The sequence below is a fragment of the Bufo gargarizans genome, chromosome 9, assembly GCF_014858855.1.
Source record: "Bufo gargarizans isolate SCDJY-AF-19 chromosome 9, ASM1485885v1, whole genome shotgun sequence".
Taxonomy (NCBI): Eukaryota; Metazoa; Chordata; class Amphibia; order Anura; family Bufonidae; genus Bufo; species Bufo gargarizans.
In genome coordinates this window covers 144938862-144953180 of record NC_058088.1, presented here as the reverse complement: position 1 = coordinate 144953180, position 14319 = coordinate 144938862, and the positions used below count along the sequence as shown (strand labels likewise).

The 14319-nt window shown below is 42.3% G+C and overlaps 1 protein-coding gene across 1 annotated transcript in view; it reads left to right on the top strand.

The window, feature by feature from the left end:
• The window catches only part of CNGA2 (cyclic nucleotide gated channel subunit alpha 2), a 151836-nt gene that overhangs the window by 125890 nt on the left and 11627 nt on the right, over nucleotides 1-14319 (top strand). Inside the window, exon 4 of the mRNA XM_044269008.1 lies at nucleotides 3775-3885. Within this exon, the coding sequence (XP_044124943.1) occupies nucleotides 3775-3885 (111 nt within the window). The remainder of the gene's footprint in view (nucleotides 1-3774; nucleotides 3886-14319) is intronic.

Below are 14319 nucleotides of genomic sequence, written 5' to 3'. Positions count from 1 at the left end.
GGGGCACATATTCCAAAGTGCACCTTTCGGATTTCGCAGGCCATTTTTTACACATTTTGATTGCAAGGTACTTCTTACACATTTGGGCCCCTAAATTGCCAGGGCAGTATAACTACGCCACAAGTGACCCCATTTTGGAAAGAAGACACCCCAAGGTATTTCGTGAGGGGCACGGCAAGTTCCTAGAATTTTTTATTTTTTGTCACAAGTTAGCGGAAAATGATGATTTTTCTTTTTTTTTCTTTTTTCCTTACAAAGTCTCATATTCCACTAACTTGCGACAAAAAATAAAAAATTCTAGGAACTCGCCATGCCCCTCACGGAATACCTTGGGGTGTCTTCTTTCCAAAATGGGGTCACTTGTGGCGTAGTTATTGTCACATGTACCACACAGCCTTAGTTAAGCTAGAGGGAATTATGAACAGTTCCAAATACCAGTCAATATTGGCACAAAACCTTCAGGCTTCTGCTAGAAAGCTGAACATGAAGAGGAACTTCATCTTTCAGCATGACAACTACCCAAAGCATACATCCAAATAAACAAAGGAATGGCTTCCCCAGAAGAAGATTAAGGTTTTGGAATGGCCCAGCCAGAGCCCAGACCTGAATCTGATTGAAAATCTGTGGGGTGATCTGAAGAGGGCTGTGCACAGGAGATGCCCTCGCAATCTGACAGATTTATAGTGTTTTTGCACAGAAGAGTGGGCAAAACTTGCCTAGTCAAAATGTGCCATGCTGATAGACTCATACCCAAAAAAGACTGAGTGCTGTAATAAAATCAAAAGGTGCTTCAATAAAGTATTAGTTTAAGGGTGTGCACACTTATGCAACCATATAATTTTTTACTCTTCACACTCTGATAGCAACACCGCAGGAGAAATGCTAGCACAGGCTTCCAGTATCCGTAGTTTCAGGTGCTGCACAGCATATGCTGTGAAGATACGAGATGTGCAGCACCTGAAATTACGGATACTGGAAGCCTGTGCTAGCATTTCTCCTGTGGTGTTGCTATCAGTGTGTGAAGAGTGGGAGAAGAGGGTTGCATTGACAATCCAACACAATGGGCAGCACATTGAACACATTTTATAAGTGGTTAGAAACTTGTAAATAACCATTGTTTTTCTTGTGAAATTCCCAATAAGTTTGATGTGTCACATGACCCTCTTCCTATTGAAAAAACAAAAGTTGGATTCAAAATGGCCGATTTCAAAATGGCCGCCATGGTCACCACCCATCTTGAAAAGTTTCCCCCCCCTCACATATACTAATGTGCTACAAACAGGAAGTTAATATCACCAACCATTCCGATTTTATTAAGGTGTATCCATATAAATGGCCTACCCTGTAGATTACGGCACAATGTTAAATCTATTGATGCACGGTTTTACAATGAAATGCCGATAATGAATAACTCAAGTAATGGTTATTACTAGTGATGAACAAACTTCTTGTTTTGAAGTTCAAGTTCGGCATTTGGGTTTGGGTTTTCTTGCAATTCAGTTATGGTTCTTGACGGAATGCATAACAGAATACCTTTAAGAAGCATTCCATTTTGCGTTCCGTCATAATAGAAGTCTATGGGCCGCATAACGAACTCCTGCATAACGGAAATCAGACGGATCCGTTATGCGGCCCATAGACTTTTATTATGACATAATGCCTCTTAAAGGGCTTCTGTCACCCCACTAAACTTTTTTTTTTGTATGTACTTATAATCCCTATACTGCGATTTATCCATACATAATGTGATTAATCATTTTGGTTCAGCAGATTTTGCTACAAACGTAGAAGCCACATCCTCCTATCATAATGACGCCCCCTCCGCATGTTGATTGACAGGGCCAGCGAACGGGATCGTCCTCTGCTGGCCCTGTTTGCATTCAAAATCTGGCGCCTGCGCCGTACCTGTCTTCAATCGGCGCAGGCGCACTGAGAGGCAGACGCTCGGTCGCTCCATCCTCAATGTGCCTGCGCCGATGATGTCACATCTACAACCGGCGCAGGCGCATTGAGGATGGAGCGGCCGAGCGAGCGTCCGCCTCTCAGTATGCCTGCGCCGATTGAAGACAGGTACGGCGCAGGCGCCAGATTTTGAATGCAAACAGGGCCAGCAGAGAACGATCCATTTCGCTGGCTCTGTCAATCAACATGTGGAGGGGGGGTCATTATGATAGGAGGATGCAGCTGCTACCAGCAAGTAGCCCCCCTACTTGCTGGTAGACAGGTAATTTACATATGATAAAAGTATGTTTTTAGCAAAATCTACTGAACCAAAATGATTAATCACATTTTGTATGGATAAATCGCAGTATAGGGATTATAAGTACACAAAAAAAAAAAATGTTTAGTGGAGTGACAGAAGCCCTTTAAAGGTATTCTGTTATGCATTCTGTCATAGAATTCCGTTATGGCCCAAAGTAACGAAATCCATAACTGAATTGCCAGAAAACCCGAATGTCGAACTTCAAAACTTGTAGTTCGCTCATCACTAGTTGCCAGTCACCACTGATGAAGCAATACACGCGGGGGTTTAGCCCACAGCACTCCAACAGAGAGGTCCTTGGCAATTTCCTCTATTATCTAATTCACTTGAATTAGGCTGTATGCATTTTTCTTATTTCAATGTTTTATTTATAGGTTGGCAAATATCAATGTAGGAGGTTGCCAATATATTATTTATGTGGCATCTTCTATAGTCTTTATGAATTGTAAGCATTCTTTTTTGTGACAAAAAAATGATCTATTATATATTACTTTTTTAGGTGTGCTCAGTGGCGTAACTAGAGTTCTATGGGCGCCAGGGCAAACTTTCCCCGCACCCCCCCCTTCCCCGCACACTGTACCTGGTCTTACCCTCTGTGACTGTGATCGTTACAACCCCTGGTCTCGATAATATACCCCCCAGTAATGTACCTGTAGCTCCCACAGTAATATCTCTACAGTGCCCTTCCACTGTCTCCAGTAATGTCCCTCACTGCCTCTATTAATATCCTTCTCCTGCCCCAGTAATTTCCCCACTGCCCCCAGTAATGTCCCACCCTGCCCCCGGTTCCCTCAGTAATGTCCCTTATTGCCCCAGGTAATGTCCCTCACTGACCCCCAGTAATGTCCCCCACTAACCCTCAGTGAAGTCCCCCACTTCCCTCATTAAGGTCCCCCACTGCCCCAGTAATATCCCCCACTGCCCCTAGTAATGTTCCCCACTGCCCCCAGTCTTCACTCACAGGTAACTGGGCATGGCACTGTCACTGTACTTCATGCCAAGCCCCGTCAAAGCGCCTAACTCACCTGCTTTACATGCAGTACAGCATCTCTCAGGCCCCAGCGCTACCCTACTAGAATTATTCACAAATTAAGTGGGAGGGTGGAGCCTAACCAATGTTAGTCAGTCTTCACCCACCCATTTAATTTGTGACTAATTCTAGTAGGGCAGTGCTGGGGCCTGATAGATGCTGTATTGCATGTGATACAGGTTAGTTGAGTGCTCTGATGGGGCCCAGCATGAAGTACAGTGACAGTGCCAGGCCCCGTTACATGTGAGCGCAACGGGTCCCCTTCCTCCCAGCCAGGCCCGATCGCACACTCTGCGACCATGAACGTTACGACCCTGGGTGTGCTCCATTCACGTGTGCTGTGTTGTGAACATATAGTATATGTTTTTTTTATGTGGTCCCTGACACATTTCATAAATTAGTACTTTGCATATTGTATTATACAGCTTATAAAAATATTTCCTGTGTAACACACATTATTCATATTTCTTTTTGCAACCAGTTTGAAGATATCTGAAAGGCTTGTAGTTGACCCCTCTGGAAAATGGTACTACCGTTGGCTTCTTGTAATTTCATTACCTGTGTTATATAACTGGTTTTTACTAGTTGTCAGGTAAGTCCACCTTTGAACCTCCTTAATGCTGAACTATTTTGGACTCTATAGTGGTTGTCCTGTCAGGAAATCCACATATCCTATGTCAATTGAATGTAATGGGTGACATTGGAAAACTTGGATATACTGTACCTGTAGTTTTCCCACTGACAGCAGATGATCTCTGCAGGGTTCTAGTAGCTGAACCACTGGCAATTAGGAGATCATCCAAAATGGTCCATATAGTGACCAAACATAATTTTATAGATTGCTTACATGACATTACCTGCAATCACTTTATTTTTTATTTATATTAACCTTGTGTCTGCAATAAAGTGTAATACAGTTTAGTTTTGCTAATTAATTTGATCTTGTTTTAATATGTAACATCCAAATTTGTAATCTATTCAAGGGTAGAACCACAAGTCCTAATGCAGCGAGTCAGACCGCAGGGGAACCACGTGAGACTCACAGTGGGCTGATTGGGGTAGTTGTTCATGTATTCACGGTTAGCAGAGCCTCCCTGGGCTGGCAGTGCAGTGGATGAGAAGACAGCACTAAATCCTCCGGGGCACTCTCTATTGCAGGGAACACCAACCAGATGTTGGTTGAGGTGCCCTTGATGGTAATTGGTGTTTAAGGTGCTTTGTTGGCTGGGCCCCTGTGTTCGTGACACCAGCACTGCAAGGTGCAAATGTTGAGTGTAGTAGTAGTAATGAAGAGTCAGTTGTAAAACAATTGAACATTTACTCAATAATAGATTCAATAATCTAAAGGCAGATGTTACAATTCATCAATAAAGAGCTTTCATATAGCACCATTAATGATTCAGATGTTAAGGTAATTGTAATCCTTATATCAGGTTTAGGCAATTGTCAATAGAGGGATTTTCTAATACTGTTACTTGACAGGCAAAGACTGAGTATATTTACTTTAAGCCCCGACTATAGCTCTGGTACTAAATATGCTGTTTTCTACTTATCTTGAGCTATCCAAAAAGGGCGTTCTCCCTCGTGGCAGGCATCAGTCTTCTGCTACATTATTTACAAAATGCTCTCCTAAAGTAATCAGGTTTTTAGGTTTCCACTATATCCCGGAAGGATTCTAGTGAATAATGACATTTCTGAGCTGTAATTATCCATTTGTGTCCCGGCACTTGGAAAGTTGCTCTTAAGCACTTGTGCTGATGAGGTCCATAAGCTAGATTCAGCTGTAACCCTCACTAGGCTTACTTTATATTTAGACATAGACTCACTGTCTGGTGCTTGGTTGCTGTGTTTGTCTTCTCCAGGCTTGATCAGGGCCCAGAGGAAAGGAAAACAGCTACATGTTGATTTAGACCTGTTTCTCTCGTCCATACACTTGCTTTGCTCCTCTCACTAACTACTTCACTTCAATTAACTTTATTAACAGACACCAAGCTATATATATTATGTGGTGCCAGCATCACCTAGGGGCGAATAGATGAAATGACAATGCCAGCCTGATAATAGGAAATAGCATACAATGCAAATACATAGGCAGATGTTTAAAGTATCCCATTTACACAAATGTGGGACGCTGCACTAAGAAAGCCAGTACAACTAGTGGTAATTTATTTTTACATTATTATTTAAAAAAATGTATATGACCTGCTGTGCACAAGGTCTTTCCTCTCCCAACATATATAACACTAAGAAAAAAGAGCAAGCTATTAGAATCAATGTTATGACGGATAAATGTAAGATTCTGCAGGGCAGCTGCCTAGGTGAAGAACCTACACACAACATTGTAAGAAACTTCTACTGTAGACTATTTATTAGAAAGTTCTTTAATTTCGCATGTAGAAAGGACATAAATGGTTTACATCTATAGCCTTTAATTCGATGTACTAATGTGAACATACTGTATGAACATAATACCTAACTTGGCAGTGATACTGGCCATACTCGCACAGTTAAAGGGAATTTCCGCCATATACATTTATCAGTAACGGAAAGTGTCTTTCCCATGAAAGCTCATTTCAAAAATTTTGTTAAACCTTTAGGTGTTCCACAGAAAATAAAGGAAATTTTTATTTTCCTTTAACAGATTTTTGATTTTAATGCATTTTACTTAATGCAGCAAGGGTTTGAAGCAACCAAACCTCAATATTTATTACCCTGATGGTGCAGTTTACAGAAACACTCTGTAGGTGGTTGTAAAGTGATGTATGGGCACAGAGCAGGGTTTGTAAGGGAAGGATCTCCATATGGCTTTTGGAGGGTAGATTTTGCTGCAAGACCCTGAAGTACCCCTGGCTGAGGAGTAAAAGAGCACCATGGGTATTTGAAGCCTAATTAGTTAATTTAACTTAATTACTGACCATTGCTGAGGCTCTAATTTGAAATAAACAAGATCCCCCAAGAAGTGATCCTGTTTTGGAAACTACACCCCAAGGAATTTTTCAAGGGGTGTAATGAGTACTTTGACCCAACAGGATTCTGGCGGCCTTTTGAATCCAGAGATAAATAAAACTGCTGAATGGCTTTAACTAACTGGGAATAGCAGCTTAATAAGCAGACTGAGACATTGAGTTTGTGAGTTGTGAATGTGTTTAGACCTAAAGTGTATTTAGACCTAAAGATATTCAGGAACTTTAGGAGGAAACTGCATTAATCATTTGATTATCATTTTCATTACATTGTATAATTTACTTTGTCAGGTTTTTTTTTGTTTGTGAAATCTCCATTATCAAGCATGTGCTCTATTATGAAAAAGCAGTCCATTGTGCATCTTGTGCAATGTATGCAGTCCTGCAACAGCCATTTGGATATACAGTCCTGATCAAAAGTTTAAGACCGCTTGAAAAATGGCAAAAATCATATTTTACATTGTTGGATCTTAACAAGGTTCCAAGTAGAGCTTCAACATGCAACAAGAAGAAATGAGAGTGAGAGAAAACATTTTTGGAGCATTCAATTAATTGAAAATAACGATTAAACTGAAACAGGCTGTTTTTCAGCTGATCCAAATTTTAGGACCACATGCCTTTAAAAGGCCAAATCTGTGCAAAGATGTGGATTCATTGTCATTATTTGTCAGGTAGTCATACGTTGTGATGGCAAAGGCAAAAAAACTCTCCCTTTTTGAACGTGGTTGGGTTGTTGAACTGAATAAGCAGGGTCTCTCACAGCGCGCCATCGCTGCTGAGGTGGGACGCAGTAAGACAGTCATTTGGAATTTCTTAAATGATCCTAAGGGTTATGGAACAAAAAAGTCAAGTGGAAGACCCAAAAAAATGTCATCAGCACTGAGCCGGAGGATTCAATTGGCTGTCCATCAAGACACTGGACGATCCTCTACCCAAATCAAGGCCCTTACTGGTGCTGACTGCAGTCCCATAACCATCAGACAGCATCTGAGACTGAAGGGCTTAAAAAACCAAAAACTTCTTCAAAGACCTCGTCTCCTTGGCCGCCACAGAACTGCTCATTTGGACTTTGCAAGAGACCACCAAACATTGGACATTCAAAGGTGAAAGAAAGTTTTATTCTCTGATGAGAAAAAATGTAACCTTGATGGTCCTGATGGTTTCCAACGTTACTGGCATGAAAAGCAGATCCCACCTGAGATGTTTTCTACTCGCCACAGTGGAGGGGGCGCCATAATGGTCTGGGTACACAGTACACAATGCCTGCAGGACAAGGGACTTCTTCCAGGAGACTAGCATCACTCTTTTGGCCCATCCTGCGTGTTCCCCTGATCTATATCCAATCGAGAACCTTTGGGGATGGGTGGCAAGGGAAGTTTACAAAAATGGGCAACAGTTCTAGACAGTAGATGGCCTTTGTACGTCCGTCTTCACCACTTGGAGAAATGTTCCCACTCACCTCATGGAAACGCTTGCATCAAGCATGCCGAAACAAATTTTTGAAGTGATAAACAATAATGGCAGAGCTACTCATTACTGAGTTTATGTTTGGAAGTTGGATTTCTGTTTTGGGGGGGGTTTAGTTTTTTTTTGGGAGGTGTGGTCCTAAACTTTTGATCAGCTGAAAAACAGCCTGTTTCAGTTTATTTGTTGTTTTCATTAAATTGAATGCTAAAAAAATGTTTTGTCTCACTCCCATTTCTTCTTGTTGCATGTTGAAGTTCTACTTGGAACCTTGTTAAGATCCAGCCATGCCAAATATGATTTTTTTGCAATTTTTCAAGTGGTCTTAAACTTTTAATCAGGACTTTATATTGGTGTGCAAAATGTAAGCAAATTTCACATTTGGAAGCCCATACCCTGTATCTAAATTAAAGTTTTACAACACTGAGATGCTTTGAAAATATGTAAAAGAGTTCACCTCTCATTGGTGGTAGCATAGAGGGGCAGGAAATTTAGATAGCTAGTTGGGTAACACCTAGAAAGTGGAGTAAAGGAAAGAGTGACAGGGAAGGATAGCTGTGATCTCACACACCCCAACAAGTTTGCAAAGTTAGCAGATGAGGGGGATTCCAGTTCACTGCTGTAACAAGACAATTCCTCTGTCAGTCAGGGGAATGTCTGTTCCCCTAAGGAGGGCAGGGCAGACAGGTGCTGGTAGTGGGAGTTTCAATCAATAGGGTGATCTGCCACAAAGACAGGGCTCATTGAACAAATGGTGTGTTGTCTTCCTGGCTCTTGAGTTCGACATATCATCGGGTTGATAGATTACTGGGAAGGACAGCGGACATGGCGCAAATTAGCAGGGACTTGGGTTGCAAGCTCAAAACAAGGATCTCAAAGGTAGTATTTTCTGAAATACTACCTGTACCACAAGCCACACCAAAAAGGCAGCAGGAGACTAGGGAGGTAAACAAGGATAGAGTGGTTTGGGGTTTATGGAGAGCTGACTTCTTAGTCGGCTACAGACTCTACCATAGGGATGTGCTGCCCCTCAATGAGGAAGGAGCATCTGTTTTGGGGGAGAAGATAGCTAGAAAATTGGAGGTGTTTTTGAAATAGGCACTGGGGAGTTGGTATGTAATTGCATTATAGGAGGCGAAAATAGTGCAGATAGAGTTAGGGCTGAGGTAATGGAACTAGGAGTGGAATGGAGGAAGGCACTAGATCAGTTCATAAGGAAACTTACAGGGTTGAAATCTATCCGCCAGACCAATCCGAAGATTTTTAGGTTTGCTATGGATGAATCCAGCATAAAATGGCACAGAGTCATTTTACTGAACATGTCAGTGTGAAAAAGCACGAGGGAGGAAGGGTGGATAAGGAGGCTTACATGACCCTGAGAGGAAGTGGGCAGGAGACCTGGTTGAGCCAATCAGTGCTGCAGCAGACAGGGAGGTGCCCTTGCAGAACGAGCTGAACATTATTCTGTGTTGGGCTTTGGATGTGGGTGGATGGGTCAATGCAGTGTCTGACAGAAAACAATATTACAGTACACAGTACAGTCACAATCAAGCTTCTATTCTAGTGTCAGGGACACTTTACTGAAAGACTTGAAATAAGAAAAACGGTGTAGAATAGGAGAAGGCAGGGAAAGCTTTCAGCCAGGGAGTTAGGAGTATGGAGATGCGACTGCATGTGCTTGGCAGTGCCTCCTACTGTGGCACAGCTGCATCTGCTTTGGGACTTCAAAAGTAGCTACCTGCAAGAACATTTCTTTTCTTTTCTGATTTGAATACAAATACAGCTTTTATTCAAGTGTTGGTGTGTGGGGAATAAACTCAATACAACTGTACAACACTTGCTTTACAATCCAGAGTGTAGCTTTTTAACTCTCAGGAAAAACATTAGTTGTAAATCTGGGAAAGAACATCTCTAGACTGTTCAAGTTTTTTTTGTTTTGTTTTGCGAAACATGCAATACAAGTGTGCAGCATGTTTTAATGAGAGTGTAGCATTTTAAATCTCTAAGTAAAAACACTGTAAATAGTAGGCCAAACTATTTTACAGGGCATCTCCAGGCAGTGCAAGTGTTTTTTGCTGCAAAAATAGCAATTCAAGTGAGCAGTACGCATTTTATAATTTAAAGCTTAGCGTTTTAAATCTCTCAGTGAAAACACTTTACATAGTAGACCAAACTATTCAACTGGGCATCTCCTGATATATTTTTTGGGGTATTTTTTATTAATTTTTTTCAAAAAAAGCAATACAAGGGTGCAATACATTTTTTTTTACAATACAGAGGGTAGTATAAAAAAAAACCACCCAAAACAGTGGTCTGAAATCTGTGAGAGGGCATCTCCACACAATTGTTTGTTTTTGTTTTGTTTTTGCAAAAATAGTAATATGTGTGCAACATGTATTTTAAATCTCTAAGTGAAAACACATGAAATAGTAGTTTGAAATCTGTGTTAGGGCATCTCCAGACAGTTCAAGTGTTTTTTGTTTCTATTTTTGCAAAAAAAAAGCAATACAAGGGTGCAAAACATATTTTTCAAATCAGAGGGTAGTGTTTAAACCTCTGAGTGAAAACACGGTACATAGTAGTTGGAAATCTGTGACAGGACATTGTGACTGAGTGAAAGGGTTTCTTTTTTATAGTTTTTTTTAAAAATAGCATTACAAGTGTGCAACACATGTTTTGCAATACAGAGGGTAGCGTTACAGGGCAAAACAGAGTTAGGCTTCATGCACACGGCCGTTGGGCGTCCGTTCTGTGCATTGTGGACCTCAATTGTGGTCCACAATGCACGGGCAACATCCGTGCAGCGGGCCGTATCCATTCAACTTGAATGGGTCCGTCGTATGTCCGCACCGCAAAAAAATATGACATTCGTAGTGCTTCCGGTGTTCTGTTCCGTGACTCCGTTCCGCGTCTCTGGATTTGCAGAATCAATACAAGTGGGTACAACGGCCGTGTGCATGAGGGCTTTAAAGAATTAGAACACAATACATAATAGTCCAAAATCTTTGACAGGGCATCTCCAGACAGTTCAAATGTTGGTGTGGGGGTGAGAATAATCTCTAGTGGTTTGACAACTTGTGTTTTACATTAGAGAAAGCTTTTTTCAGAATCTGCATATATGAATGGACATTAGGCCCAAATCATTAGGACAATTAATTGTACCTTTCTGTTATTAAGTTCCAGAAAACAGACAAATCATGCCATACATTGTGTGACTGTGTATATTACATAAAAAAATGTCAGCAATATGGAAGGGTTCCAAACGAAAGCCTCAGGGCCATACCTTGGCCTCCCAGAGGAAGAATGTGGGTAGTAGCAGTGTCAGCTATCTGGCCAGAAGTAATAGTAGGCCACAGTTCTCCCTGGCAACATTATCATTTTGGAGAAAGAGGATATGATTGTGGAGTGGATGGTTCACTACTCCTCTCAATCACAGCAGGATGATGTGAAGGTGACTTCTGAGTCTGACATTGTAAATTGCCAGGGGTCACAGCATCACAGCACATCCTGCTCTTCCTTCTTGCAGGCCCAGAGAAACCATTCACTGCCATCATCTTTGTCTTCATGGCCCCTTTCTAGTGGGGCACCTTCTTTTTCATAAGAAGAGGCAACACAACCCCACCACATCCAGAGAGTCTTCCTGTTGATGACTCGTGTGAGAGCCGTAAGCCTTTGGACTGCCTTGAGGAGGGAGTTCAGGAGGAGGCTGGGGACCACCTGCAGAGCTATGTTGCTGGTGATAATTGTCGCACCTGTAGCCACGGTATTGGTGGTGGGGACAGCGACAGTTGCAGTTGGGGCAAATTCTGAATAGGAAATCGGAAGAGGAGCCAAAGAGCCCACCGTGATATATCACAGTCTGCTAAAAGTGGCAGGGAGGGGTGAGGGTGAAGACTGTGATTAGGATTGTGTGTTGGACAGGACCTGGTAGCCAGATTGGAGTGCTGAGGAGAAGGTAACATCAGAAGAGGAGGAGGAGGGTGGCAGCAGCAGCAATGAAGAGCAGAGGCAACAAAGGCCAGAACCTCCCAAACAATTTCAAGGGCAATTTTTGTTTGGGAAATGTTGATGCCACCGACACTGTGGGTGCATTAGGCCCAAAACTTGCCAGAGCTAAACCAAGCTTGGCTGCTTCTAGTTCTGTGAGAGTATCTCCTGCCTGGCAGTTTTCTCCATACTGCCTGAGGACAGAAGCATTGCCTTGTGCAAGCTCTGCAAGAGTAAAATAAGCCATGGATAGTCAAAAACAAACATACAGTAAGCACCACAGCTCTATTAAACCACATGAAGTGGCATTATCCCATGCCATGGGCAAACAGAGGTGTCCACCAGCTACTGCAATAACATTTTCCTCCTTCTCCAGAACTTTCTTGCAAAAGCCAGGCTACATCCACGGGCAGTATGGTGTCCTTTGCATCATCATCCTCATTTTCTGTCTCTTCTGCTCAGACTCGTCCCTTCTACTCTCTTGTCAGTCATTGATAATGGAATGCGTGGCCAAGAAACCAATTTACAAGCCCAGCAATCTGGTGCACAAGCTTAATTTCAACCTGGCCAAGTTGCTGGTGGTGCATTTGCAGTGGCCAGGAATGGGTTGTTTAAATTGTTCAGTATTGGTCATGATGCCAATTGCAGCGTGTGCATGGTACAATCACATGGCCCTCCAAAGGTGTTATAACTCACGTCCCAGTTTAGGAATGCCAGAGTGGGGTAATGTCTCTGTATGGTAGTGTTAATTGTGTCAACTGTGTCTCCTACCTGGGTACGGCTGGACTCCTGGCTCACTTGAAATAAAATGGAGTGTAGTGATAGGAGGAGTAATAGATGGATTCTGCAGCAGAAATTGAGATCCAGACCTTTGGTAAAGTTCAAACTCGTCTTTACTGAGGGTAACTTTCATCCAAGCAAGGTACAGATTATTGTCTTAGGTCCCAGCAGACTTTCAGCAATGGTTGGCAGGAATGAATCTGCTGCTTTATCAACCTAGAGCTTCCAGGAAAGGACGACTGCTTTGTAGCTCTATACTGTGGAAGGAATTTGGCTTCTGCACTTTCTTTCTATCTTCTGCTTTATGGGGACCGACTAGCTGAGGAGGAATATGGCTTCTCCTGGGTCTCTGGACTTTACTCACAGTTATCTTCACAGGGTATGCTTTCTTCCCGGAACTGGAGATTGTCTGCTGTTTCATCCAGCTGAGGCTGCAGGGCTCAGGCTGGGGATTGTGATCAATGTCTCAGCCGAGACAAGATTCTGCCTTTCTTCCCTATATCTGGGAGCTCCTAACACGTCCACCCTACCACAAGCAGCACTCCTCAACTCTATCACACAGCCTTCCCCAACAGTGGTGGCTGGCACACTCACTCTAACTTCCTTCTCCACCCAAGCTGCAGGATGTGGGTGCAGCCCACTCTAATCACAGAGCGAGAGCTAAGCTGGAATGAACTATTCCAGCTTAGAAATACTAAACTGAAACTAAGTCCCTTACCAACACATTTCCACCACTTGCTGGTGAACATGGAAAATTGCAACAATAAACATTTAACATGGTTTATAATGCACAGTCGTGAAGACATAATGTGAAATCACATCCGATGACAAGGTAAAGACTCTTAACAGATTGTAGCGGGGTGAAAGAGTTTAGTAACACAATTCTGGGGTGTTACACAGTCATTGCTGTACCATTTAGTAGAATCTGCTGCCTTTAGGGAGCTAATGGTGTGAGCTCAGCCTCGCTGGAAGATAACTAACCTGTATTATTTCTCCCAAAAAGCTATTCCTGCCTTATACTTACACATAGCAAAGATTATCGGCACCCCCTTTAAGTTTTACCTGTGTGTCAAGGCGCATACCACGTTGGACACATGGAACAGCTTTCATGGGCGGGGACAGTATAGTGCTGCCCATAATTATTCATACCCCTGGCAAATTTTGACTTAAAGTTACTTTTATACAACCAGCAAGTCATTTTTTGACAGGAAATAACATAGGTGTCTCCCAAAAGATAATAAGACGATGTACAAGAGGCAGCGGGGAAAAAAGCATTTCTCCGCTTTTATTTACATTTGAGCAAAAAGTGTCCAGTTCAAAATTATTCATACCCTTCTCAATAATCAATAGAAAAGCCTTTTAATGGCTATTACAGCAATCAAATGTTTCCTATAATTACAGAACAGCTTTACACTGGCTTGGGCAAGGAGCTTGTCCAAGATAATGTACTCACATTTTAGCTATTGTCACTTGGTGAGGAATGCTCCCTTGGACCTGCAGTGACAGACCGGACGGTTGTTACACCACTACTAAACGAGATAGACAAGGCAGCAAATCATAATGAGGTGGTTATAATGGGGGACTTCAACTACCCAGATATAGACTGGGAAACTGAAACTTGTATGGCAATAACCAAAGACAAATTACCTCTCCCAACTGGTTCAGGACCCGACTAGAGGGACAGCCATACTGGACTTAGTATTAACCAATAGGCCTGACAGAACAACAGATGTGAAGGTAGAGGGACACCTGGGAAATAGTGACCATAAAGTAATAACCTCCCAATTATCATTTAAAAGAGCGTTTCTACAGGAAGGAACAAAAATACCAAA